The following is a 25279-nucleotide window of genomic DNA, read 5'->3' as shown; positions in this document are numbered from 1 at the left end:
ACACAAAGACACGCTTGTGCACACATGCATATGTGTAACTTGACTTTCAGAGATAGGCCAGAGGGTAAAAGCAGTGAAGGGACTAGGGGAAGGACATAGGAACCTGAGGCTTTGGCTACTGACTCAGTCCCTCTGGAATAACCCCTGGTCTCTTAGCTGAGGGAGAGCAGTTCTCCTTCTGTCCCCTGCATACGCCTCTTCAAGTCCTGAGGTTGGAGCAATATCTGAGAATGGGAAAGGAGGAAGGGTGATGCCAGTGATCAGGTGTGGAAAGTTACAAAGGCAATCCAATTTGAATAAATTATAAATTAAAAATAAATAAAATAAGTGCCCCTTGTTTAGGATAGGGAGGCAACACTGGCATGACTTGCCTGGGAACTTGAGACAACCTCAGGGTGGCTCCGGTTCCTCCCTGCTTCCTAAGCTGGTCTGGGAGACCCAAGGGAGGGGACAGACACATAGCGTACCTGAAGTAGAACAGGGTGTAGTAAGGATCAGGAGCTTTAAACACACAAATAATCAATCTGGGCATGAGCATGGTGAGGGCTTTAACTCAAGCCTGAGGGGACTCTTGCCATCTCTCCACAGATGTTCTCTAAGAGATGGGCAAGATGGCAGGTCATTGGCCCACATTGGTTCAGAGTGCTGGCAATCAGGGCAAAGGCGAATAACATGGATTAGGAGGGGCCTCAGTCACAGCTTGCAGTTGATACGGGAGGCCTGTGTCCAGCTCCAGGCTCTGGTGGGAAAAAAGCAGGCGGAGCTCTCTATTCAGGCTTAAGAGGCCTGAGTGGGAGCTCTGGAACCTCAGGTGCAGAGCTGGCGGTGAATAGCAGAGAATGGCAGAGAAGGCAGTGGGTGGAGTTAGCATTTTCCTCCTTACCCACAGGCACCAAAAAGAGATGATTGCACAGGAAGGGCATGTGGGCAGCAGCTATGCCCAAGAAGTCAAAGATTACCAGCAACATCTTCACTACAATCTGGTTGGGGTTAAATAAAGTCACCTGGATGGTGCCCACTTTGGACACACTGTGACTCTTCCTCCCCAGAGGGTTCAGACCCACAATGCCCAGTGGGGGTGGGGGCATTTTGCTCAGAAACCTCAAAGAAGGTGACAGTGACAGGTAGTGTGACATGCGGGGGGCAGTAAGACCCAGTAGCTTGTCTCTGCTGTGAAGCCCTCAATGTGGTCAGATGGTGCAAAGCATCCTTGCAGCAGCAAATCCTCAAAGTTTCCCAGCAGGGTACAGCTGACAGCAGGGGTAGGAACAGGAGAGGCACTGCAGGGACTCAGCAGGCCTGGCCCCTTCCAGAGGCTTCAAAGTGTGCCCAGCTTTAGGCAACAGGCACCTCTCAGTCTCTGCCCCATGGGAATGCAGTCTGTTGGGTCCAAAACTGGGCTCCTTGGGCCCAGACAGCAGGTGTCTCCAGAGCGTGTGGTTTGGCCATCAGAACAGTTGGTAGCAATAGGGTGGCCCAGGGTTCCCTGGCACCTCCAAAGGGCTGGCTCCTTTTCCTCAGAGCTGACATTTGGGGCTTCTCCAGCAGAAAGGAGCCTTCTCTTGATGGGGCAGGGGCCTGGAGATTCAGGGCTGGGGGTGTGTGCCTGGGACCATGCCCACTGGTAGTGCTTGGGGACTCCCCTAGGCCAGAGGCTCCCCCATTGCCCATCCTAGCCACTGGGCTCTTACTTCTTATTTGTGCAAGACTGTGCAAATCAGTGTCAAGTGTGTGCAGCTGGTCCAGAGGGCTGGCTCTGGGGACTGCCCCAGGGACCTCTGTCACCCTGGATCTGGGAAAACCTGGTCTCTGGGGCACTTCTTGCACTCCAGGGGCCAGGAGGGACTCCAGGCCCTTGGAGTGCAAGAAGAGGTGGCAGTCTTTCAGTTCCACAACAGAGGCCACAATGGGAGAAATGCTGGCTGGCCACACCTAGTCCCAGTCCTTCTGGGCCCACTAGCCTCACAAGAGATGGTTCTTCAGGGGGTAGTCCCTCTCTGGCCCCCAGCCCAGGGCCTCTCTCCAGCTCCTGGGGACCCTCAGTGGGTGGGGCTGGTCGCTTCTGGGCCCTATGAGGCTCAGAGGCACCAGCTAGAGGGGAAAAGATGGATAGTGGTAGACTCTGGGGGATGTCACCACCCCACCTGTGCTGCTGGGCTAGCCCTTGAGCAGGCCACCTCAGAGGGCCCCCTATCTGAATGGAGGCTGTCAAGGGCCAGCCTCTGGCTCGGAGGATGGAGACAGCTCTGTCTGTACATGGCACATGAAGCCCCGCATTGGGTCAGGGGCATGACGCCCACACAGCTTTTATGCTGGGCCTGTGCTGGGGCATCTGGAGACATCTAGATGAAAAGGCCTCAAACCTAGCTGTGCATCCCCTCTTCCCAGCTGATGCCTTGTTCCCCTAGCTTGCAGTCTGATTCATGCCTATTGCAGTGGCAAGGTGACTGCCCGCATTCTGTGCAGCTGCTGGGCTCAGCAGGACCCTGTAGTTCTGTGGGTCCTGTTGCACTTCAGGAGGTGGTAGTAGAGGCAGAGTTTTAAAACCATAGCAAACACCAAAGGTCTTGCATTCATCCCTCCCAGGGCAGTGAAGCCTGCTCAGTCTAGACTTACACGAGAGACTACTCAATGACTCTCAGAGAAAGATCTTCCCAAGGTGACATTTTCTCCTCCTAAGCCAATAAGGTCATCTCACTCACAGTCTACTTCCAGGAAGTAACTCCCAAATGGACAGAATCTACTGATATCACGACATAGCTGCCAACTTCTCTTGCTAAAGAAGAGAATAAGACTCTTGAAATTGCTCCATATGGTGGTGCAACTTTTTTGGGCCAACTACTATGACGGAGAAGTAAGAACAGAGTTTTACCTGTGGGTTAAATATTTTTCTACATGAAAATTGCAGTCCACTCCTTGTTCATTTCTAACAGGGAAAACATTTCTGATGGTATATGATTCCTAAATGAAATGATGCTAACACATGTTCACATATTTTGTGAGGGAGAACACAGCAAATTGTATGATATGATCTGTAGATATCAAATTCCTTTTCTTTACTGGAAAACAGGTCTGACTGACTGGCATGATTATGTTGGGGGAAATGCAGCTATAGTTCTTTTAATTTGGAACATGAACGTGTATCACAAAGCTAACCAGATCACACTCATTCAGCGGCAAACACAAATCAGCTGTGGTTAGCAAATGTGTGTACAAAATACATTGACATCAACATCAATCAGATGATTTCTTGTTATCAAATACAGGGAAATAGAAACCTGATATCTAAAACCTAACTACTTGCAAACGAGCATTTATGTTACCGTCAATTTAAAGGAAATAAATGTTTGCTGAAGAGTAGCCTATGCTGAACTCTCATTTTTACATGTATTAAACTACATATATGTTGGCTCAACATTTTAAAACTATATTGGCTCACGCCTGTAATCCTAGCACTTTGGAAGGCCAAGGAGGGTGGATTGCCTGAGGTCAGTAGTTCAAGACCATCCTGGCCAACATGGTGAAATCTCGTCTGTACTAAAAATACAAAAATTAGCTGGGTATGTGACACGTGCCTGGAATCTCAGCTACCCGGGAGGTGGAGGTTGTAGTGAGCCAAGTTCGTGCCACTGCTCTCCAGCCTGGGTGACAGAGTGAGCCTCTGTCTCAAAAGCAAAAACAAAAACCTATATTATCATTTATTAAATGCAATTAGGTAGCTCTGAATCCTTGGTCCGTTATTTTTTTAAGGCATAATAAGACCAGTACTTTAAAAAAAAAAAAATCCGTAAAATGTATACTTTTTTTTTTTTTTTTTTTTTGAGACAGAGTTTCTCTCTTGTTACCCAGGCTGGAGTGCAGTGACGCGATCTCGGCTCAACGCAACCTCCGCCTCCTGGGTTCAGGCAATTCTCCTGCCTCAGCCTCCTGAGTAGCTGGGATTACAGGCACGTGCCACCATGCCCAGCTAATTTTTTGTATTTTTAGTAGAGACGGGGTTTCACCATGTTGACCGGGATGATCTCGATCTCTTGACCTCATGATCCACCCGCCTCGGCCTCCCAAAGTGCTGGGATTACAGGCTTGAGCCACCGCGCCCAGCCCAAATGTATACTTCTAAAGAAATAACAGCAGTCACTTTTATTCCAACATGCTATCTTTATTAAAATATTTTAAACATTTATTGCAAAAATAATCACTGCTTTTAATTTTTAAAATGCAAACAATACTTAAGTATAAAAGTAAAAACTAAACATTCCATATAACCCTGTTCCATCCTATTTCCTGCAGAAAACCACGATTAACAGTTTTAGGCTTATACTTCTAGATGCAGTTTTATTTCCTGAAAACTTGTCTTTTACTGAATACTGTATCTTAGAGATGTTTTGATATCAGTACATACAGAGATACCTTATTGTTTCACAGTATTTCATAGAACAGATGTACCATAACTTCCTTCCTACTGATAAACATTTAGATTATTCTTAATGTTTCACACATAAAAAAACTTCAGCCATTATTCTTTGCATGCATATCCCTGCATAATATAAGAACATTTCTGAAGATTTCTAGAAATTGAATTAACGTGTCAAAGGATCTACATATTTTATATTCTAATACACTGTGTTCATCAGAACATTTTTTTTCTGAGTTTCTCATTAGATTAGATAAGCTGTGTTTTGTTTTGTTTGTCTTAGCTCTTGTTTAACCTCCAGAAAACTAGTGCCATGCTCTTGGAGAAGCCCCTCTACACAAGGCCAAAGAAGCTGGGAAAGCACAGAGGAAATAATCAAGGCTCACCTGGGAAAGCAACACAGCTTCACCATCATTCTCTTGAGAAAATGAATCAAAACAAGTATATCAAGTGCTGGGTATTCAAAACCACACGAATATATGCATTTTTTTTAATTAAAGCCTTAAGTAGTCTTAAACGATGCAGCAAAATATGTCCATTCACATGTGGATGCTTATCTTCTTAGATATGAAATGATTTTATACGGCAATATTTTTATATTCTAAGTTCTTGCAAGTTTTACATATTCCATTACTTAAGCTTTCATAGTTCTCACAAAGACATTCCTCAGGAGTACAATGTTTTAGAACAGAAAATACATTCAATAAATCTTTACAGAGTCAATCTTGACAGAGGGAGGACAAAGGGTGTAGTCTCCTGTCTACACCTCTGCAGACAGGAGTGAATATATATAAAGGACAAATAACAAGGCAAGACCCTTTTACCTTTCAGTAGTCCACAAAATGAAGACTGAATTCGAATTTTGATAGACGTGGCTTTCAGAGAAGTCTGACAGAAGCCATGCAAGAATTTCTTTTTTTCTCATTTACAGCTCCCTTCTTACTTAAAAAAAAAAAAAAAAAAAAATCCTGAGATGGCTTAGTGATATAAACTATGGAGACAGGTGTGGGTAGTTCTTTTAAGTGCACAATAACCAATAGGTCTCCCTCCTGAAAGAATTCTGAGATGCTGAATAAGATATTCCCTGTGGCCAAAAGATTTTCTTCACTGGTTTTTGTCAAAATGTCTTTTCCCAGTTTAAGTTCTCTGACTTTGACTGATGTGGGCCCACTTGCACAAGGCCTTGGCACATATCTCATAGAGTTTATCTCTGGAATGAATTCTTCAATGCCAAATGAGGATGAGCTGCAGGTCACAGCTTTCCTTCTGTCACTGAATTCAGAGTGCTTCTCGTCGGTGTGGCTCCTTACGTGTCAAAGGAAAAAGGAAAAAACCCACAAAAAGGCATTCCTACATCATTTGCACTCAAAGGTTTTTTCCCTCCAGAGTGGATCTTACTATGTCGGACAAAAGCAGAGTGGTAGCCAAAGGCCTTTCTACATTCAAGGCACTCATAGGGTTTCTCTCCAGTGTGACTCCTCGTCACTGCATAGGGCTTCTCTCCAGTGTGAATCCGGTGGTGGCACAGGAGGTGCGACCTGCTGTTAAAGATCGTCCCACACCCCGTGCACTTATAGGGCTTCTCGCCTGTGTGAATCCTCATGTGTCGAATGAAGTCGGCCCCTTTTCACGAAAGGCTTTTCCACACTCTTGGCATTCATAGGGCTTCACTCCAGTGTCAATCTGCTGACGTCGAACAAGGAGGCTGATCTTGTTAAACACTTTCCCACATTCCTTGCATTTGTAAGTCTTCCCTTCGCCAACCAAAGTGTCTTTACTTGGTCCCCGGGAGTCACATTCATGGAGTCTGTCTCCTGTGGAGACCTGATCCTGTAAAACGCATGAGTGCGGACCGTCCCCTGTCCCCAACCCATTGCCTTTAGGGCTCATCTTTCTCCAGAAGGTCTCCGTGGGGGAGACGGTAACCAGATTCAAGCGCCCTTCCCGCATTTCCATCCACTTTTTTCCTCACTCACCTCAACCTGGAGGAACTTCTGGCTCCCCGAGTTAGACTTTCCAGGAGCAAAGCCTCCCTAGTACAAGGCTGGCTGGCCCTGGCTTTTACTCTGTCACCTGGACCGCTGCTTTGGCAAAGGTCTCTTCCACTCTTTTACCACTGCTTCAGCTGGTAGATCAGCTCTGGTTTGTATGCCTCAGTGAGAGGGGTCTGCGGGTCTCTGGTGTCACCTCCCAGTACAGGGTCTTCTGGGGCTGGTCCAGCGGCTCCCACTTCTTCCAGGTGAAGATCATGGACACGCCCTGCACCACTGCCTCCGATGCCGCTGCAATGGAGCAAGACAAAAGGTCCACGTGGCACCCGCATCCGCATGCGCAGCAGAGTGCTTCTGACTACAGATACCAGAGAGCCGCGTGCAGCCTCCACCAGCTGAACTACAAGTCCCAGAGGCCTCAGTTTCATTTTTTAATTCCTGGGAATTTGACCCTCAATTCATTCTAAATGGAAGTTGATGCCGGTTGTGTCAGGGAGGACCTGCGACCTTGCACACAAACATGCCCATGAGAACATGCATGTAAGGAACTTGTTCATGCAGGGAGTGAAGAGTGTCCTACTTAATTTTACCCGCTGACCCGATGATAAACTGTACCCTGGGGCTGGGCATTAAAGTCAATCCAGTCAAAATACTCAGTGTGGAGAAGACATGGAAATTCAGGATCTCTTTTATATTGGGGATGGTTCTGCAATTAGTAAAATCACTTTGGAAAAGTTTGGTCCTATCTCCTAAAGGTCTTTCCAAAGCAAAGCTTTCCCACATGTACCAGGAAATGTGTTCCAGAATGGTCACATTAGCAAACACCTGGAGAGAGTTCAGGAAAGAGGATGGCTTCTACACAGAATACAACACTGTTCAGCTGCCCAGAACTGCTGCCGTCCAGTACTGTTCCCAGGGGAGCCAGGGAAGCATCATAGTTTATGTTGCAGAATCCTCAAAAATGAAGGGTTCAACCGTACCAGTTCGCTCTGGAGGTGGTGAGGTGTGGAAGCCGTTATATGGGAATTGGTGACAGTGGTTTGAGCTTTAAGCAAGACCCTGATCTACTGCCCTACTCTTCCCAAATGTAACTGGTTATTAAATTGAAGAAAGGATCGCAGAACTAGGGAATGAGAGGCAAATTGGAAGGTTCTGGTGAGTACTGAAGAGGAGAACTGGTAGTCACTGACACATGGACCCCCCACTCCACCCCTAGCAAGCTGTTTGAAATGTTCCTCTCTCAGAATCTAATCAGCTCAAGATGAGAGCCCCAAAGACACCGATTTTCCAATTCTTCCAGTGAGAGGCCCTGGCAGTATGACTTTTCGCAAATACTTAGACTTTGTTTTCTTTTTCTTTCTTCTGTGCTGGCCAGAACCTCTGTCTACTATGTTGAAAAGAAGAGGAACTCTCAAATGCCATTTTCATTTTCCCAATTTAAAAAAAGTCTTCTAATGTTTCGTAACTAAGAATGTGCGTAGTGTGAAATTTTGCTAGTATCACCAGCTTGACTACTTTCATATGATGTAAATATTGAGGTCAGAGAAACAAAAGAGCAGGCAGACATGCTAACTGCAAAATCCAACAGAGTTTTCTCACTCAAAGTATTTGGAACATGTCAGTAAGGTCATAATATACGGCAGAAGCCTCGGCCATGTTGTCCAGACAGCAAGACTCTTCCCACAGATGGGAAGCAGTAGCGGATGGCAATGACTTAGGCAGCTATGCATGAGCTCATTTGAATAGGTTCTGAACTATCTTGCCGGGGACAGTGTCCCCATCAATCTCAGGACACTGCACATTTGACAGTGAAGTTCTGTACAGTAGTGGTTCTCAAAGTGTCATCCCTGGTCTCAGTTGTGTTCATTTTTAAGAGTTAAGGAGCCAGGTGCAGTGGCTCGTGCCTGTAATTCCACTTTCGGAGGCCGAGGAAGGTGGATCACAAGGTCAGGAGTTCGAGACCAGCCTAACCAACATGGTGAAACCCGTCTCTACTAAAAATACAAAAATTAGCTGAGCGTAATGGGGCACACCTGTAATCCCAGCTATTCAGGAGGCTAAGGCATGAGAATTGCTTGAGCCGGGGAGGCAGAGGTTGCAGTGAGCCAAGATGGTGCCACTGTACTTCAGCCTAAGCAACAGAATAAGACTCTGTCTTGGGGAAAAAAAAAAGAGCTAAAGAAAGGCTGGTCACTAAATACATGCAATCTAACCATGATCATGTGGGCAGTTACAAAATTAGTGAGTTTTGTTTATTGGAAATGTTTATTTTTTTCTTTAATGAATTTTTCTGTCAGCACATAGTTTTAATGATATAAAACAGCTCCTAAAATGATAAAAAGTTTCTGTCATTTGAGCTGTCGGTAGCAAAGCTTGTAATGTGAATGTCTCAGCAAAAAGTTGGTACAAATTAGGTCATTTCAATAACAATGCCCAGAGTCTGCTCTCTGGAATTTTTCAGGGGGCTTCTCACAGGGCTCTTATGGATGACTTACCCAATGTGACTATAGACTGTCATCTGCAATTTTTTGTCCTTGGACACACCCCTGGGCCTCCCCTTATCACTATAATCCAAGCATGAACATAAACTCTCTGCTGTTAGACCAAAGTGTGGCTTTAACAAGACTTTTCTTAAGGCTAGGGGGTCACAGAGGGACTTTCACATAAATAATAACAACTGGCATACTAGATAGGACTGTTCTTAGAGTCCTCAGTTCCCAGCGCATTCTCCTGGCCTCCATATGGCTGCCTTCTGCTCAGAACCCATTCTCCCCACCACCATTTTAGGAAGACACCAAGTTTTCTCTACCACTCAGAAACACCTCACACATGCCTCAATTCCATAGTGTCTAGGCCCAAGTCGAAGTCCAGACAGAGGAACTAACCCCAATCCAGACCTATATTCCCCATTTTCTGTTTCCATCTTTTACAGATGCCTAATCAGTGTATTATCTTCTTCCTTTAGTGGAGAATCCACTGCCATTCACACAGTTGTGGCCTTACCCTATGACTCCAATAGTATGTCCCTTTAGAACATAATGTCACCTTTCTACAAGATATACATACTTACTTTTTTGGGTTGAATTGAGCCCCTCAAAAAGATGAAGTCCTAACCTCCATTGCATGAGCTTGTGACCTTATTTGGAAATAGAATCTTTGTGGATGATCAAGTTAAAATGAAGTCATTAGGATAGGCCCAACTAAAATGTCCTTGCCTCTAAAAACACAGATTCTCTTTATTTTATTTTATTGTTTGATACGGAGTCTCACTCTGTTGCCCAAGCTGGAGTGCAGTGGTGTGATCTTGGCTCACTGCAACCTCCATCTCCTAGGTTCAAGTGATTATCCTGTCTCAGCCTCCTGAATAGCTGGGACTACATGTGCACACCACCATGCCCAGCTAATTTCTGTATTTTTAGTAGAGACGGGGTTTCACCATGTTGGTCAGGATGGTATCGAACCACTGACCTCAGGTAATCCACTTGCCTCGGCCTCCCAAAGTGCTGGGATTACAGGCATGAGCCACAGTGCCTAGCTGTGATTCTTTATTTTAGAAATACATTCTCCCTTGTATCTTCCTAGTCCTTTATCTTTTATCTCATGCCATTATTTTTCACTTTCTTCCTGGTGATACAGCTAATTATTTGTGCAGCCTGACTCTCTCATCAAACTATAAGTTCTCAAGAGCAGAATTTCCATTGAATTCATCTTTATATCTCTCAGAGTCAGAAGCACTGTACCTTGCATGTGGCCAATAAGCAAATCCATGTTCTGCCTAATTTGATTCCTTCTATAACCTTCAGGAGAAAGTGTTTTATACCCTTCAACCAAAGAAGAGAAGTGTGGCCAAAGATGAGAATGATCGGTCCACATGGAATTCCTTCACCATTGCTTATTGCTTCAAGCAGTATTAAGCCCAAGAGACAACAACCAAAACACAAAACCAAGCAAAGCTCTTTTATTAATTATCTCTTTGATGAACCAACTCTTTCTTTGTGTGCGACAGTTCTGTTTCTGCCTGGTAAGGGAGCCGTCCACTTCAAATGCAAAGGCAAGTTGTTACTGCAGTCGCAGTTTTAGGACCAGCTTGTCTTCCTTTTCTGCTTGTACCAGATGCCCTAGGGTCCTGGAGCCACTGCAGATAAGCCCAACAGCTGTCTCTTGGATCTCCAGGTGGATTCTGAAGTTCTCTCCCCATGGTGGTTGCTGTGGGGAAATAATCAGTTTCTATTTTACTCAGAAAATGTTCTGTATGACTGGAGGTTTCCCAGGTACTTCTGATCTGTTCCACTTGTCTACTATTTGCTGACAAGTTGCTGACTTTTCAATTATATATGTATATAAACATACATATTCATTAGCATGTTTTCCATTACCAAACTAATAGCAAATCACTCAAATGTTGCTATGAAATGTCACCATCTCATGCTGTAATATTTCACTAAAAAGGTTCAGAAATAGGAAACAGAGAAATATTTATTGTTTCTTGATCTAGAAGGGTTGTAAATTCAAAGCAGTGAAGCTTAGGCTTAAATGGGACTCATTTGTCGAATAACCTTGGGAAAATCACTTCACCATTGAGTTTCTTCACCTGGAAAATGAAGGCTAAGACCGGATTTTCCACATCTAGAAATTTTCTCCTTGCCACATTAAAGGCTTAATAATTTAGGTCTCAATTAGTATGCAGTAAGACTATAGGAGAGAGTCTGTGTAGGTCTAGATAGGATAAATTAATCCCAGGGTACACGAGGAGTAGTAAAGAGAACATGTTGTAAGAAGCAGAATTTGTGAATTCAAAGAACCATTACATTTATGACTTCCATTTGAGATTTAAAGGGCAAATTTCAGATGAACCACCATGTTCCATTTTGATTCAGTATATCTTAGGATTCCCCACATCAAAACTCTTAGGTCCTTTGCTAGAAAGTCACGTTCTGTCTTAACAGTCTTTGATTATCTGGATACGGATGATCATGCTCTCTCTAAGAGCTCATTAACTAACTCCTCTCATTTCTATCCTTCCCAATAAGCCACTTCAGCCATAGAGCAAGGACTAAGATGTGGAAGAAGGAACAATAAACACAGTCCACACGGAAGTAAAAGTAGGGAACCCCAAACCACGCCTTCCCATTCTGGATGTCCTAGCCCTTTCCATAACTTCTCGTTTTCTTATTCAATTAACGTCTCCTCCATGGTGCTGTTCAAAGTGGCCAATTGGAAGATTCTTCTGTTAGTGCCTAGACAGCTGTGGCTGTTACCATTTGAGAACTTAAGCTGTCCTTCTGAAGACTTTTTTGGCCTTTCTTCCACAAGGGACATAAACAGAGCTCATCTCGGGGGGATATCTTAGTATCTTTTGATCTCAGGTAGCGTTAAGATGGATTACTGTGGTGCTATTTTCTGGAATTTGCCTTATATAAGACTGCCTGATTTATCTCAGCTGAGATGGTTTAGATCTGTGTCCCCACTCAAATCTTATGTTCATCTGTAATTCCCAGTGTTGGAGATGGGGTGTGGTAGGAGATGATTGGATCATGGGGGTAGATCCTTCATGAATGGTTTAGCACTACCTTTTTAGTGCTGTTCTCCTGATACAGTTCTCATGAGATCTACTTGTTTAGAAGTGTGTGGTACCTCCCCTCTTGCTCTTTCTTTCCTCTGCTCTGGCCACATGAAAATGTCTCCTCTGGCTCTGTCTTTACACAGGAGTAAAAACTCCCTGATACCTCCTCCAGAAGCAGATGCTGCCAGGCTTCCTGTACCGCCTGTGGAGCTATGACCCAATTTAACCTCTTTTGTTCATGAATTACCCAGTTTCAGGTATTTCTTTACAGCAGCATAAGAATTAACTAATACAGAAGATTAGTATTGAGGAGTGGGGCATTGCTATAAAGATATCTGAAACTGTGGAAGTGACTTTGGAACTGGATAATGGGCAGAGGTTGGAGGAGTGTGGAGGGCCCAGAAGAAGACAGGAAGATGAGAAAAAATTTGGAACCTTCTAGAGACTTGTTAAGTTGTTGTGACCAAAATGCTGATAGTGATATGGACAATGATATCCAGACTGAGAACATTTCAGACAGAAATGAGGAGCTTTTGGGGAACTTGAACAAAGGTCATATTTGTTATGTATTAGCAAAGAACCTGGCAGCATTGTGTTCCTGTTCTAGGGATCTGTGGAACTTTGAACTTGAGAGTGATGATTTAGGGTATTTAGCAGAAGAAATTTCTGTGCAGCAAAGTGTTCAGTAAATAATCTGGCTGCTTCTAACAGCTTAAACTCATATATGTGAGCAAAGAAATTACCTGAAACTGGAACTTATATTTAAAAGGGATGCAGAGTGTAAAAGTTTGGAAAATTTGCAGCCTGGCCATGTGGTACAAAAGAAAAATCCTAATGGCAGAGCTGCCCAAGTCCTCAGGAATGCACCCTTGCATCAGCGTGCCCTGGAAGTGAGACAGTGAGTCAATGGAGATTATATTAGAGCTTTAAGACTTGGTGACTGTCCTGCTGGATTTCAGACTTGCATGGAGCCTATATGCCCTTTCTTTTGACCAATTTCCTCCCTTTTGTAATAAGAGTTCTTACCCAATGCTTGTATCTTGGAATTAACTAACTTCTTTTTGATTTTACAGGTTCATAGGCAGAAGGGACTAGCCTTGTCTCAGATAAGACTTTGGACTTTTGGATTAATGCTGAAATGAGTTAAGACTTTGGGGACTGTTGAGAAGGGAAGATTGTATTTTGCAATGTGAGGACATAAGATTGGGAGGAGCCAGGGGCAGAATGATATGGTTTGGATCTGTGTCCCCACCTGTATCTCATGTTCAATTGTAATCCCCAAGGTTGGAGGAGGGGCTTAGGGGGAGGTGATTGGATCATGGGAGTGGATCCCTCATGAATGGTTTAGCACCATCCCTTTGGTGCTGTTCTCATGATAGAGTTTTCACAAGATCTGGTTGTTTAAAAGTGTGTGGCGCCTCCCCTCTTGCTCTCTCTTTCTCCTGTTCAGGTCACGTGAAGATGCCTGCCCCAGCTTTGCCTTCTGCCATGAGTAAAAGCTCCCTGATACCTCCCCAGAAACAGATGCTGCCATGCTTCCTGTACAGCTTGTGGAAACATGAGCCATTCAAACTTGTATTTACAAATAAGTTACCCATGGCCAGGTTTAGTGACTTACACCTGTAATCTCAGCACTTTGGGAGGCTGAGTTGAATCACTTGAGATCAGGAGTTCAAGACCAGCCTGGCCACCATGGTGAAACCCTGTCTCTACTAAAAATATCAAAAAAAAAAAAAAAATAGCTGGGCATGGTGGTGCATGTTTGTAATCCAGCCATCCCCACCAAGCTGCAGATGTGACTAAAGCCATTTTGGACCCTCCAGACTAGCCCATCTGCCAACTGAGCTGAATGACATCAGTGCATGCCACAAGGAGCAAAAAACTCACTGTTACGGGCCAAACTGTGTCTTCCCAAAATTCACAGGTTGAAATCCTAGTCCCTAGCACCTGAGAATGTGACTATTTGGAGACAGAGCTTTAAAGAGATTTTTAAGGGTAAAATTAGATCATACGGGTAGGCCCAAATCCAATATGACTGGTGTCCTTGTAAGAAGAGGAAGTTAGGACACAGACACACACAGAGGTCATGTGGAAACCCATGGAAAAGTGGCCACCTACAAGCCAAGGAGAGAGGCCTCAGAAGAAATCAACCCTGCCGCCAATTTGGTCTTGGACTTCTGGCCTCCAGAACTTATTTAAAAAGTATTTCTGTTGTTTATGTTACTTTACTTTGTAACCTGTAGTACTCTGTTACACAGACCTAGCAAACTAATACATTCACCCAGCTAAGAACTTGTCGCTCAAAGGAATTCCAAAAAATAATAAAAAATATCATGGTTACTGTTTTAAGTCACTACGTTTTTGGTAGTTTGTTCCACAAGATAGGAATGGGAACAAGTTTGGAATTCTGAAGATTCTCCTGCTCTGTGAATTTCCATCATCTTGTTGGCTTAGAAAGGACTGCAGTGGGCAAACTCAAAGAATTGATACCATTCAACAGAGAAGGTGGGGTGAAAGACTAGAGCCCACACTTAGGGCTTTTGTGGTACTTGAGAACCAGGACTTTTTAAACAGAGGTTTAAAAATATTTTTTCATTAGTTTGAAAAAAACACCAGAAAAAAAACTGCATATGATGAGTTTTATATAGCTATTTTACGGATATGCCAGTTGGTCAAGAGGGGGGATTCCTTGGGAGAGAGAATTGCAGTACCAGATTGCAGGCCGAGAGCCCTGTCTGACCTAGATTCCGATTTTCTAGAAGAGTGATTATAGCTCTGGAGGCAGGGGTTAGGTCTCATGGCTTTCACTAGGAAGCACTTTTCTTAGCCGTGGGGAATATTACATTACGGCTAATTACAGACTGTCTGCTAAGATTTTCTAATTACTTCATTTGCATTAGTCTTGTTTTCCTAAGAAGGCTGTACACTTTCTGGAAGCACCTTGAGGACAGGGAGACACTTCTCTGGGGTTTTTTACTCCAGATAGAGCCCACCTGACACCCTGAAGACCTCAGATAGTAGAGACAGGCAGTAGAACATGAGACACTCAGAACGCAGGTTCTAGAACCAGCCTAAGTGGGTTCAAATCCAAATTTTGCCTCTCACTAGCTCTGTCACCTAGAGCAAGTTGTCTAACCTTTCCAAACCCATTTCCTCATCTGCAAAAGGGGAGTGTTCATAGTATATACTTTACAAAGCAATTGGAACTGGGCCTGGTACCTAGCAATTGCTCAATTCACATTAGTAAGTGGTCATGTTAACTAGTGTTTTTCTACTTTGACTTAGCTCTAAAAATTAGAGAGCTCCTACATACTCACTACTGTCAGGTTTGGGATTTCCATGTCGGGAGGGGGAGAGGTAGGTAGGCAGGCAGATGCTGCTGAAGTTAAAGAGCCTGGGCTTTGGAGGGACCTAAATCCCAGCTCCTGTTTTAATAGGTTGGGTGTATTTGCATTAGCCCTTGCGGCTGACACAGGGCCAGGTGGCGAGTATTTTCAAGGCATTGCTGTCACCACTTCTCTCCCCATCTGTCCCCTCTCTCCCTACAGGTGGACAAATCCCAGGTGAACATCTGGCTCCCATGTTCAACCAGCTGTTCTATTAGACCTGGAGACTCCTGCTGAAGCCAGAGAGACTAAGAATCCACCACCACCTCCATAGCAGGGACTTTGAGAAATTTAAAAAGAAAAAGTTCATTAGAAAATGCTTAAATTAAGGCCTATTTTTCAGTTAATTCCCTTTCTTCTAGGGAACTGATTTTCAGAGAGGGAATTAACTGAAAAATAGGCCTTAATCAAGAAAGTGTGGGCACAAGAATCCAGTGCTGGAACTGGCCTGGCTGGCTTGTGAGAGATGGTCGTGCACATGTCTTCCCAAGTTCAGCAGCATCAGGTTGGCAGCTTGAAAGCAGCCACTAACATTCACTAATGTTTCAAGCTGGGGATTTTTCTCAGTGATTTGGTCGTTAAACATTTACTTGGATGCCTGGTCAGAGGACACCTGTATCTCTTGTGCTGCCTGCATAGTAAGTAGGTATAGAAACTTGTAGTGGAAACATGACCTTGCAATTTCTTTCTTTCTTTCTTTTTTTTTTTTGGAAGACAAAGTTTTGCTCTTGTTGCCCAGGCTGGAGTGCAATGGCATGGTCTCAGCTCACTGCAAACTCTGCCACCTGGGTTCAAGCTATTCTCCTGCCTCAGCCCACTAAGTAGCTGGGATTACAGGCACTGGCTACCACGCCCAGCTAATTTTCGTATTTTTAGTAGAGGAGTTTCACCACATTGGCCAGGCTGGTCTTGAACTCCTGGTGATCCACCTGCCTCAGCCTCCCAAAGTATTGGGATTACAGGCATGAACCACTGTGCCTTGCCTAACCCTGCAATTTCTTGATTCGTCAAAGCTAATGTCCCTGAAGTAATTTGCACAATATGAATCATTTGGATGCATAAAGATGATTCCTCATTTTTTTATTTAACAATTTTTTACCCAATATCTTACTATGTTCTTTGTTTTTGTTTTATAATGTATAAAATATATTATTACAGCCATATACATACATACTTCATATACATATACATATTTGACAAGTCTTTTATTTTTTTACTTCTGAAGCGTGAACTAAAAAGAAAAAAGATAAGGAGATCATTATTTTAGGGTAAAAGGGAAGATAATTAGTTCTAAGAAACTCAAACTGGATGATTCAGGAGGGGTGTGTGTGTGTGTGTGTGTGTGTGAGAGAGAGAGAGAGAGAGAGAGAGAGAGAGAAGGGATGGGCACAAGAAGTGAGAGGTGAAGGTCAAATGTAGAAAAGGTGGTTGCTTTGATATTTTAGGCTGGGATATTTTATTTTATTATTTTTTATGGGAGGGGTATTTTACTTGCTATGCAAGAAGGGAGGTGATCCCTGTTGTGATCAGTGCAGTAGCAGAGGCTGCTTCTTGAAGACCTTGGAAGGCAAATCCTTGCAGATGCCTTTCGGCAACTAACGAATCTCCTGGAGGGCTTGTTAGGATGTTGATCACTGGGTCCCCCTTCACGGAGATTCACATTCAGTAGGTCTGGGATGGGGCCTGAGAATTTGCCCTCCAATTCTTTTTCAGGCTCCATTATAAATTATTATTGTATTAATAAGACTTAATATCACAGCCAATTTGCTATATGTTGCTAACCCTTCATTTTCAGTTTCCGTACTTGTCTTCCTGAAGACTAGTCACAGGCAGCTTGGGCGCTGGCACTAGTCCATGACTCCGCCTGGAGTAGAAATGGTGTAAAGTTCACAGATGACAATGATGTGGTATTCCTTAGATAAGTAATCACTCACTGCTCTGGATGTCTCTATGACTTCTTTTCTATATTGTTTTTTATTTCAAAACGAAACAACATAAAATACCTCCAGATGATAGTAACAGTAGAACTAACAATTTCTCAAGTGATGTGACGCTGCTGATCCCAGCCCATACTTTGAAAACCAGCGATTCAAAGAAAAGTTTAAAGGTAAAAGAGACTTTGCTGATGGTAAGCCTCAAGACTCAGAGGGCGGAATAGAGAGTGTTTGGAGTAGGAGAGAGTCGGGAGTATGAGAAATTGGGTCAGATTTGAGCCATGAAGGAAGAGGGGTCTAGATGTTGAGCATTGACCTTGGAGGCCTGCACGTCTGGTGCTGGTTCACATAAGCAGAAAGGAATAGAGGACACGCTGGGCTTAGCTCTGCAGTTTGTAGTGGTGACGCAGGAGGCGGATTGGGCTGGTAGAAGGGAGTGGGTAATGTCTTAGTAAGAGCCAAACAGAGCCCTGGAGGCCACATCTATATATTTTGACCCCTCTTTCCCCCTTGTAGAATTCTACATGCTCTTAGTTAATTACACCTCACATCATGCCTCACTTTCCTTCCTGAAGAATTTTCTCAGATTTTCTGGAAGGGTGACTTCAATTCTGTAAGGCAAAAGTTCTGTTTTCAGACAGGGTGATTGTGGAGCCAGAACCTGACACTTCCCCTTGCCCTCTAGCTGCCCCATGAGAGTCATGTTCTCCTTAACCACTTTGATAGGAAGATCAGATATTTGTGCTTACTGCTTATCTCTGTCTGACCGAGAGAGCAAGCTACGGACATGAACTTTTTTTGGACTAGGGAAAATCTTACAAATCTTTTACTGAGTTTTATCATGCCTTCCCTTGAGCCAAGACACAGTTTGCATCCATTTTTTTGATAATATGTTTTCAAACACAAAGTCTAGGCATGCCCGAATGTCCCATCATGCTTCTGAGGTGTTGTCTAAGAGCATGCACGTCTGAATATATGGGTTAACACTGCCATCATGACTCTGCACAGGGATTGGCTGCATGCCAATGGTTGTTACTACCTTGACATTTACCTTTATATTACTTAGACACATCTGCTTGTTCTGAGATTAGTCATCCTTGCTTCATCCAGAAAACTACCTCTTTGTTTACCTGATACAAATGACTATCCTATAAATCCACTTTTGCTTGTCTGTACCTGTCATTCACTCTTACAGCTTTCTTTCTATTTTACATTAGTTTTGTTTAAGTATATAACATCTAGCTAGATTGTAAGCTCCATAAGTAAACTTTTTTCTTTATATCAACCATAATGCCTAGCATAGCAGTTTTGCAAAGGAAGTTCTCAGTGTTTGTTGATTGATTGACATGAAGAAATGTGTTAGGGCTGTTAAATTTGTTACGACAGGGAATCAAGCAGACTTAGCTCAGGCTAGTAACTGCCTATCCAGTATAAGGAATTTGGCTAAATATTGAAAACTCCTTTAATTATTATGACTTTTAAAATTAATTATGTATTTCCAACTGTATTTTCCAGTTGTGTGCATAATTATTATTATGCTAAACAGTATTTTTACTTAAATGTTTAGTAGTCACGTAAGGGACTGAAATTAGTAATGTTTTACAGCCAAACCAAATTAGTTTACAATTGTTGTCTTCTCACAACCTTACCATTGGCAATTCCTTTGATGCAATGTGCAGTTTAATTCTAAACACCCTATATCATGTGAGATGCATTAGATGGCAGAGGCCTTGAATTTAACCCTGAAACAGGCAGGAATTTCCTTTCCAGGAGCTCTTCCTCCAGAGCCCTGAGTCCTTACGTTCTATCACCCTGGCTGTGTGTCCCACTTGGAGTTCTTTCACTCTCTTTTCAATTTTTAATTTTTGTGAGTACACAGTGAGTATATATGTTTATGGGATAACATGAGATATTTTGATACAGGCAAATAATGTATAAGAATCACATCAGGGTAAATGAGGTATCCATCACCTCGAGCATCTATCCTTTCTTTGTGTTATATACAATACAATTATTCTCTTTGTTATTTTTAAATGTACAGCAAATTGTTGACTGTAGTCACCCTGTTGTGCTATCAAATATTAGACCTTATTCATTCTACCTAATTATATTTTGTACCCATTAACCATCCCCATTTCGTCTCCTGACCTGCAGCTACCTTTCCCAGCCTCTGGGAACAATCATTCTACTCTCTTTCTTTTTCAAGGCAAAATCCCATTGCCTTGGTCCCTATACTTATTGTGATGGTCCTGGATAAAGGCTGGCTTACCATGCTTTAACAAGGGTAGTTGTCCAATTTTTCTAATTATGCAATAGTTAAATCCCGTCTAGGATAGAGGAGGAGGAGGGAAGCAATGTGAGTAGGAGGGCTGTGAAGAGTGGCCGCAGGAGAGTCTTAAGCAGAGAGGATCAGCTGCCTCTTCCCAAAGACCTTTCTTCTGACTCCGCATTCCAACCTATCCTAGGGGTGTCTGTCCTATTTTCACAGCTGGGAAGAAGAAGGAAATTTCCCATGGTCGGTTGAGCTTCTTGGCAGCTTTAGAGGATGGAGGAGACGGATCCTCAGAGTCACCTCACGGGAGGGAGCTTTGAGAAACACAAGTCAGCGGTCCCATCCCCAGATTCTCCTGACTTGCGTTTGCCAAAAGCCAGGGTCAGCCAAGCCCCGTGGCTCCCAGGCTTGTTAATCAGCCTCAGATCATGGGCAGCCCTTTCACGTGGTGTCTGATTTTCTGAGGCAGCTCTCCGCAAGCGGCTTTGGAACCACGTGGCTCAGAGCGCCCCACTGTGAGGAAGCTTGGCTAAAGCTGCGAGGCAGCTGGGGGTGATGGGACTCAGGGCGGGCTCTTCCTGGTGCCCAGGGCGGCCAGGCCCCCTTGTCTCCCCTGTGTCAGGGGCTCCGGTGCTCGCCCAGCCCTTCTGCTCCTTAAAACTAAGGCAGGAGGCAGGGCCTTCTCGCCCCCCGCCATAATACAACCTGCCACCAGGAGGCGCTGCTTTACAGAACGGGGAGTGGGGAGCTTGGAGGAGAGAGCACGACCCCCTGCTGCTTCAGGATGCTGCCCTTGATTCGAGGCAGAGACAGGGGGCATCAGACAGCTGTGACAGCCGTGGAGATCCCCCACCACCTCGGAGCCAGGGGGAAGACGTTGGAGAAGTGGAAGCCGAAAGACATCGCCGGGAGATGGATCTGTGCTCTGGGAGAACCCTAGGTCGTGTTTCCTGGGTACCAGTCACCGGTCTTGGGGAAGGTACCACCACTCCTGGCCGCGGGCCGCAGGTTTTCCGGACCGTGCCTGCGGCTGGAGGCTGTGGACTCCAGTGCGGCTGGCCTGCGGCTTTCACCGGGCGCAGGGTGGGCTTGGGGATGGCCGAGCTGTGCGCTGACTTGAAGAGGGTTTCACTGTTTAGGCCAGCACTTCTTTTACAGACAAACGTGACGTTCTTTTTCAGCACCTGTACTCACCCAGCTGCGCCAGGGTGAACCAGACGTGTCCAACTCACAGCCCCCAAAGTCAGGGGAGAATAAAACACAGTGGCTGATTTTAGCACTTTTAAAATAGAAATGGGAGTCAACACCTGACGGACCTCACAGATCCTTGCTATGACGCCGGGGGCTGTTGACTGGCCCTAAAAGCTCAGGGTGGCCCAGGACGCTCTCAGAGAGGCCTGCTGGCGGCGCTGGGGGCTGGTGTTGAGTGGGTGGGAACAAACGAGGTTCCCCTTGGAGTCTCTGCAGGAGGCTCTGGAGGGTCTGGGGTAGATTCCCTGGGGAGAGACTTCTGTCATTTGCTTTCCTCCAAGGCAGCCTTAGGGTCTAGCTGGCAAGTGTCCACTTTCCTGCAAAAACATCCTGTCCTCCTGATCTATCAGATAAGGAGGGCAGAAGGAAGAGGTTGGATGGAACCCTGGCCGTGGCGTCTGGAGACTAGGATTTTACTCTTGGCAAAACACGTTATATAAATAAGGATATTGTTCTCCAATTTTCACTTCCTAAATTAATACTGTTATCAAAACTATTATAGATGTATTGAACCCCTGCGATGTTCCAGGCACTGTGTGAGCGCTTTACCAAACACTAGTTCATTAAATCCTCACAACCCTGTGAAAGAGGTACTCTTATTCCTATACACAGATGGGGAAACTGAGGCTTCAGGAGGTTGAGAAAGTTTTCCAAGGTCACCAGACAGGATGACTTTGGACCCAGTCTGTTAATCATCCCCCTCAAGGGCACCATTGATCAAAATGGACTTAACTGTGTTCTTCTTTGGACTGGTTACTTAGCAACAAACAGAAAAATTATTTAACAATTGTTTAAAACCAACTCTAAATTTCTTTGGATTTCTTATTGCATAAGACAGGTCTCATCTCTTTGGCTCCCACCCACTATGGAAACACAGGCAGTGCATTTTTTTATAGCACAAATCCTCATGTCCACCACTTTCTGTGCTCTAGTCTCACCAGCTGCTCTTGGCCCTGCCACTCCTGGCTCCCCCACCTTAGTGAGTTTGGGAAACATCTCCTCAGTTCAACCTCAGCACCTTCCCTTGGACACACGTTTGGTATCATTGCTCCTTCAGCTGTAGGAATTGTAGCTGTTGAAAGGTGGTGGAGGATCTCTTGATGTGAGCCTTGAAGGCCAGGTTGAATTGGGTAGGCAGAGAGAAACTTCTAAGGCATATATTGTCTAAGGGTCTGTAGGTGGGGGATAAGGGGTGCACAAGTCATAGAATTGGGAATAGGCAGAACCCAGGGAGGGGAGAAAGCTGACCTGATATAGAAGACCTTGCAGGGGAGAAGGAGGGCAGGGGCCTGGATGGTGTGAAATGCTAGAGGTGCATGGCTGGAATGGAGGGGACAGGGCACCAAGCTTCAGATGCCTCTGGGTGCAGAAGCAGATTTTCAAGATGTACAACATGAGGCATGCCCCAAGGTAACTTCATTGAGAGCCTGGGAGGCAGGTGAATGTGGATCCTCTACCCCGTCTCCTGACTGAGTTCACCAGGGAACAAGCTTTGTAAACTCTTCGAGGGAAAGGGCAGTTATTATTTACTCTCATATCTTCAGAGCCTGGTGTTGAGGTTGGTGCTTTGTAGGTACTCAGGGACTTTCAAATGAATGAAGGGAGGGAGGGAGGAAAGAAGGATGGGTCCATAGTAGGACCTGTGATGAGCTGGGAACTCCAGGCAAATGTCAACCAATCCCTCTCCTGGGTCACCTGCAGGGGCTTACCCTTCTGTGCATTTCCGACTCTTATGGGGTCGTTGTGCGCAGGAAATCTCCCTCCTCTAACCTCTGATTCTACTGAATCAGAGAAACTAAACCAGAATTCAATGAAGCTTCAGGCCAGATAATACGAAAGAAGTAAGATTCGAGGAGATCTCCTTCAAAGGAAAGATGCTGTGTTTGTCCAATACCTTTGTCCCATCCATGTATCATCCCCCAAGTAAACACTTCTTGTTCACTTGTTCGTTAGATTTTAAGTGCAGTCCCTGGCCTGTAAGTCCCTATAATTTTAAGTTTCTCTTGTCATTGCACATTCCTCAGCAGGAGGATGCCAGGGGAGCCCAGCCAACAGTTCCTCCTCAGTAGCGGGTTCTTCAGAATCTTGGGCACTACACAGATGCCCTTGAGCTCTTTGGCTAAAGGCTGATTTTTAGAAAAGTACATTAAGATAGAACTTAAAAACAACAGCTTGACTAATTACAAGCTGTACCTCTAACCACAATTTTTTGTTTATTTTTAAATGTTTCCTTCATGGCCTTTCTTGTGGCTCACCCTATGCAGTTTGTGTACGTGTTGAGAACTTCATGTGTTTTTAACACGGTTTTTGCCCAGCTTGGTTTTTCCGAGACCCTTGTTTCTCATAGGTTCAGTTTTACTGTCTTATCTGCGGCTGGCTAGTTCCTGTGGCAGAAGAGGCCACATCTGCTTCCTAGGCCCTCTGGGCAGAAGTATGCGGTGGTGTCTCCTCCTGATCTGGGCCCAGGGGCTGAGGCAGGCTCCCCTCACCTCAGGTAAGGCCTGAAACTCAGCAGAGCAGTGCAGAGGGGATACAAGGCTGAGCTTGGTGTGGAGACCAGGGTGCTTATGTAGGGGTGACGCCAAATGCATGCCACAGCAGCTTACGGGAAAGAAATGCAGTTTTTAGAGTCCTGTGAACTCTCACGTAAGAAAGGACAATCTCTGAGAGTGAGATGTGGCTCTGTTTTTGGTGGCAGATGAAGGACTTTGTAGACTCTTGGGGTTGGGGAAGCCTGACTGGCTAGCACGAGAAGGGAGCAGGGGAAGAAGAAGGGCTGGGCAGGAAGCATTGCCAGTTTGCCTTCAGAAGCTCATTCCTGCTCCAGCTTCTTTTCTGTTGCCTTTGAGGAACTTACTAGGAAAACACTGTATGTTCTCTGCGAATTGAAAATGTTTTTCACAGATTCCAGAGATTCTACCAATAGAGAATGATTTTTGGTTAAATTTATTTCTTCTCTATTAAAAATCTGAGTCAACTATTTCTGAGGGAGGGGAACACAAATATTTAAAAACTGTGGTGTCAACTAGTTTTGGTGTTGCTTTCTGAACTGTGTGAGGCTGGAGATGTGCCCAGGGTTGCTAGGGAGAGGTTAAGTGCTAAGAGAGTGGTTATGCCTGGGAGACGCAGGTTTCCTGCTAAGCTTCCTTTGCTATTGGATTTCTTAGCTTTCCTGAAGGTTTTTCCAGGCACCCCAAATGACAATCAACCAAACAGCAAGGTTTTATTTCAAAGAATAATGCATCCAGCACAGGACTAGGCTGCAGAAAGACACATAAAAACAAAACAAAATAAAACAAAAACAGAAGAGGCCGTGTCGGCTGACAAAGGCTTATGTTCTAAGCAGGTAGATTAAATGAGCCTATGAAAATAACAAGCTAGCCATGAAGCTACATGGCAGAATATGCTGAGGGGGCAAGGTGCTAAGTTGTGTAGTCATAAGCCAGGCATTTAGTAAGGTGCTAATTATGCAATGCAGGCAGTGAGCGTGAAGAGGAAAGGGAGATGGAGATGGGCTGGGGTCTTCTAGGAGGCGAGGAGGGAGTGCAGCCTTGACAAGCCTTCCTGTGGGTGGGACGTAAAGAGGGGCAGAGGTAGTCTCTGGAAGCATAGGGCAGTGGGTGGGGAGGAGATGGGCTGGGCTGGGCTGGAGTAGAGAAGTTTGGAGAAGGGCGAGAAGACTGGAAAGAGAACCTGACGGGGACTGGGAGCCTTGAGTAGCAGGCTTGGAGAGGAGCGTCTCTTGAAATGGAAGAAACGGGAAATAATGACAGTCTATATGTGGAGCAACAGGATGGACTGGAGAAACTGTCATTCCAAAACCCAGCTGTGGCCTTGAAGCCCCTTAGAGCTTTTCTAGGAAGGCTGAAGGCCAACTGCTGACCCAGGACTCACATGTGCTTTGTCCTCTGCCCTAGGAATGATGCCAGGCGCCATAGTAACAATGGGGAACATTTCTGCAGAGAAAAGTGGCTCTGTCATTTTACAATGTCACCTCTCTTCCACCACGGCACAAGTGACCCAGGTCAACTGGAAGCAGCAGGACCAGCTTCTAGCCATTCGTGATGCTGACTTGGGGTGGCATGTCTTCCCAGCCTTCAAGGATCGAGTGGCCCCAGGCCCTGGCCTGGGCCTCACCCTCCAGTTGCTGACGACGAACGATACCGGGGAATATTTCTGCATCTATCACACCTACCCTGATGGAACTTACACCGGGAGAATCTTCCTGGAGGTCCGAGAAAGCTCAGGTATTCCTGCTGGAGCAAGTTGGCAGATAATCCTCTCCTTCTAGTGTAGAAAATGCAATCCCGAAACACTGAGCAGCAGGGCTTCTCAATTCAGGATCACATTTGAATCACCTAAAGAGATTTTAAATCATACTGATGCTAAGGCCGTACCCAGACCAGTTCAATCAGAACCCCTAATGGCAGAGCTAAGAAGGGGTATGTTCTAAAAGCATTTCCAGGTA

General features: G+C 44.9%; 2 protein-coding genes and 1 pseudogene across 4 annotated transcripts in view; 1 reads left to right on the top strand and 2 right to left on the bottom strand.

The window, feature by feature from the left end:
• Positions 1 to 533: 533 nt before the first annotated feature.
• Positions 534 to 2265, bottom strand: LOC101037517 (atos homolog protein B pseudogene; annotated as a pseudogene).
• Positions 2266 to 5720: 3455 nt separating this feature from the next.
• Positions 5721 to 6364, bottom strand: ZNF80 (zinc finger protein 80). Its single transcript, XM_039477624.2, is given in 2 exon segments — positions 5721 to 6035; positions 6038 to 6364. Coding segments are annotated over 2 exon segments (642 nt in total).
• Positions 6365 to 17251: 10887 nt separating this feature from the next.
• TIGIT (T cell immunoreceptor with Ig and ITIM domains) overlaps positions 17252 to 25279 on the top strand; it is a 32127-nt gene continuing 24099 nt past the window's right edge. The window contains exons 1-3 of one of the 3 annotated variants that reach the window (XM_010345965.3): positions 17252 to 17461; positions 23159 to 23305; positions 24729 to 25058. In XM_010345965.3, the coding sequence (XP_010344267.1) occupies positions 23245 to 23305; positions 24729 to 25058 (391 nt within the window). In that variant the 5' untranslated portion in view covers positions 17252 to 17461; positions 23159 to 23244. The remainder of the gene's footprint in view (positions 17462 to 23158; positions 23306 to 24728; positions 25059 to 25279) is intronic. The other 2 variants (XM_003935437.4, XM_074405358.1) reach the window with 2 other exon arrangements.

This window comes from Saimiri boliviensis, chromosome 8 (genome assembly GCF_048565385.1).
Source record: "Saimiri boliviensis isolate mSaiBol1 chromosome 8, mSaiBol1.pri, whole genome shotgun sequence".
In the NCBI taxonomy this organism is placed as follows: Eukaryota; Metazoa; Chordata; class Mammalia; order Primates; family Cebidae; genus Saimiri; species Saimiri boliviensis.
This window is presented reverse-complemented; position numbering and strand designations above follow the sequence as displayed.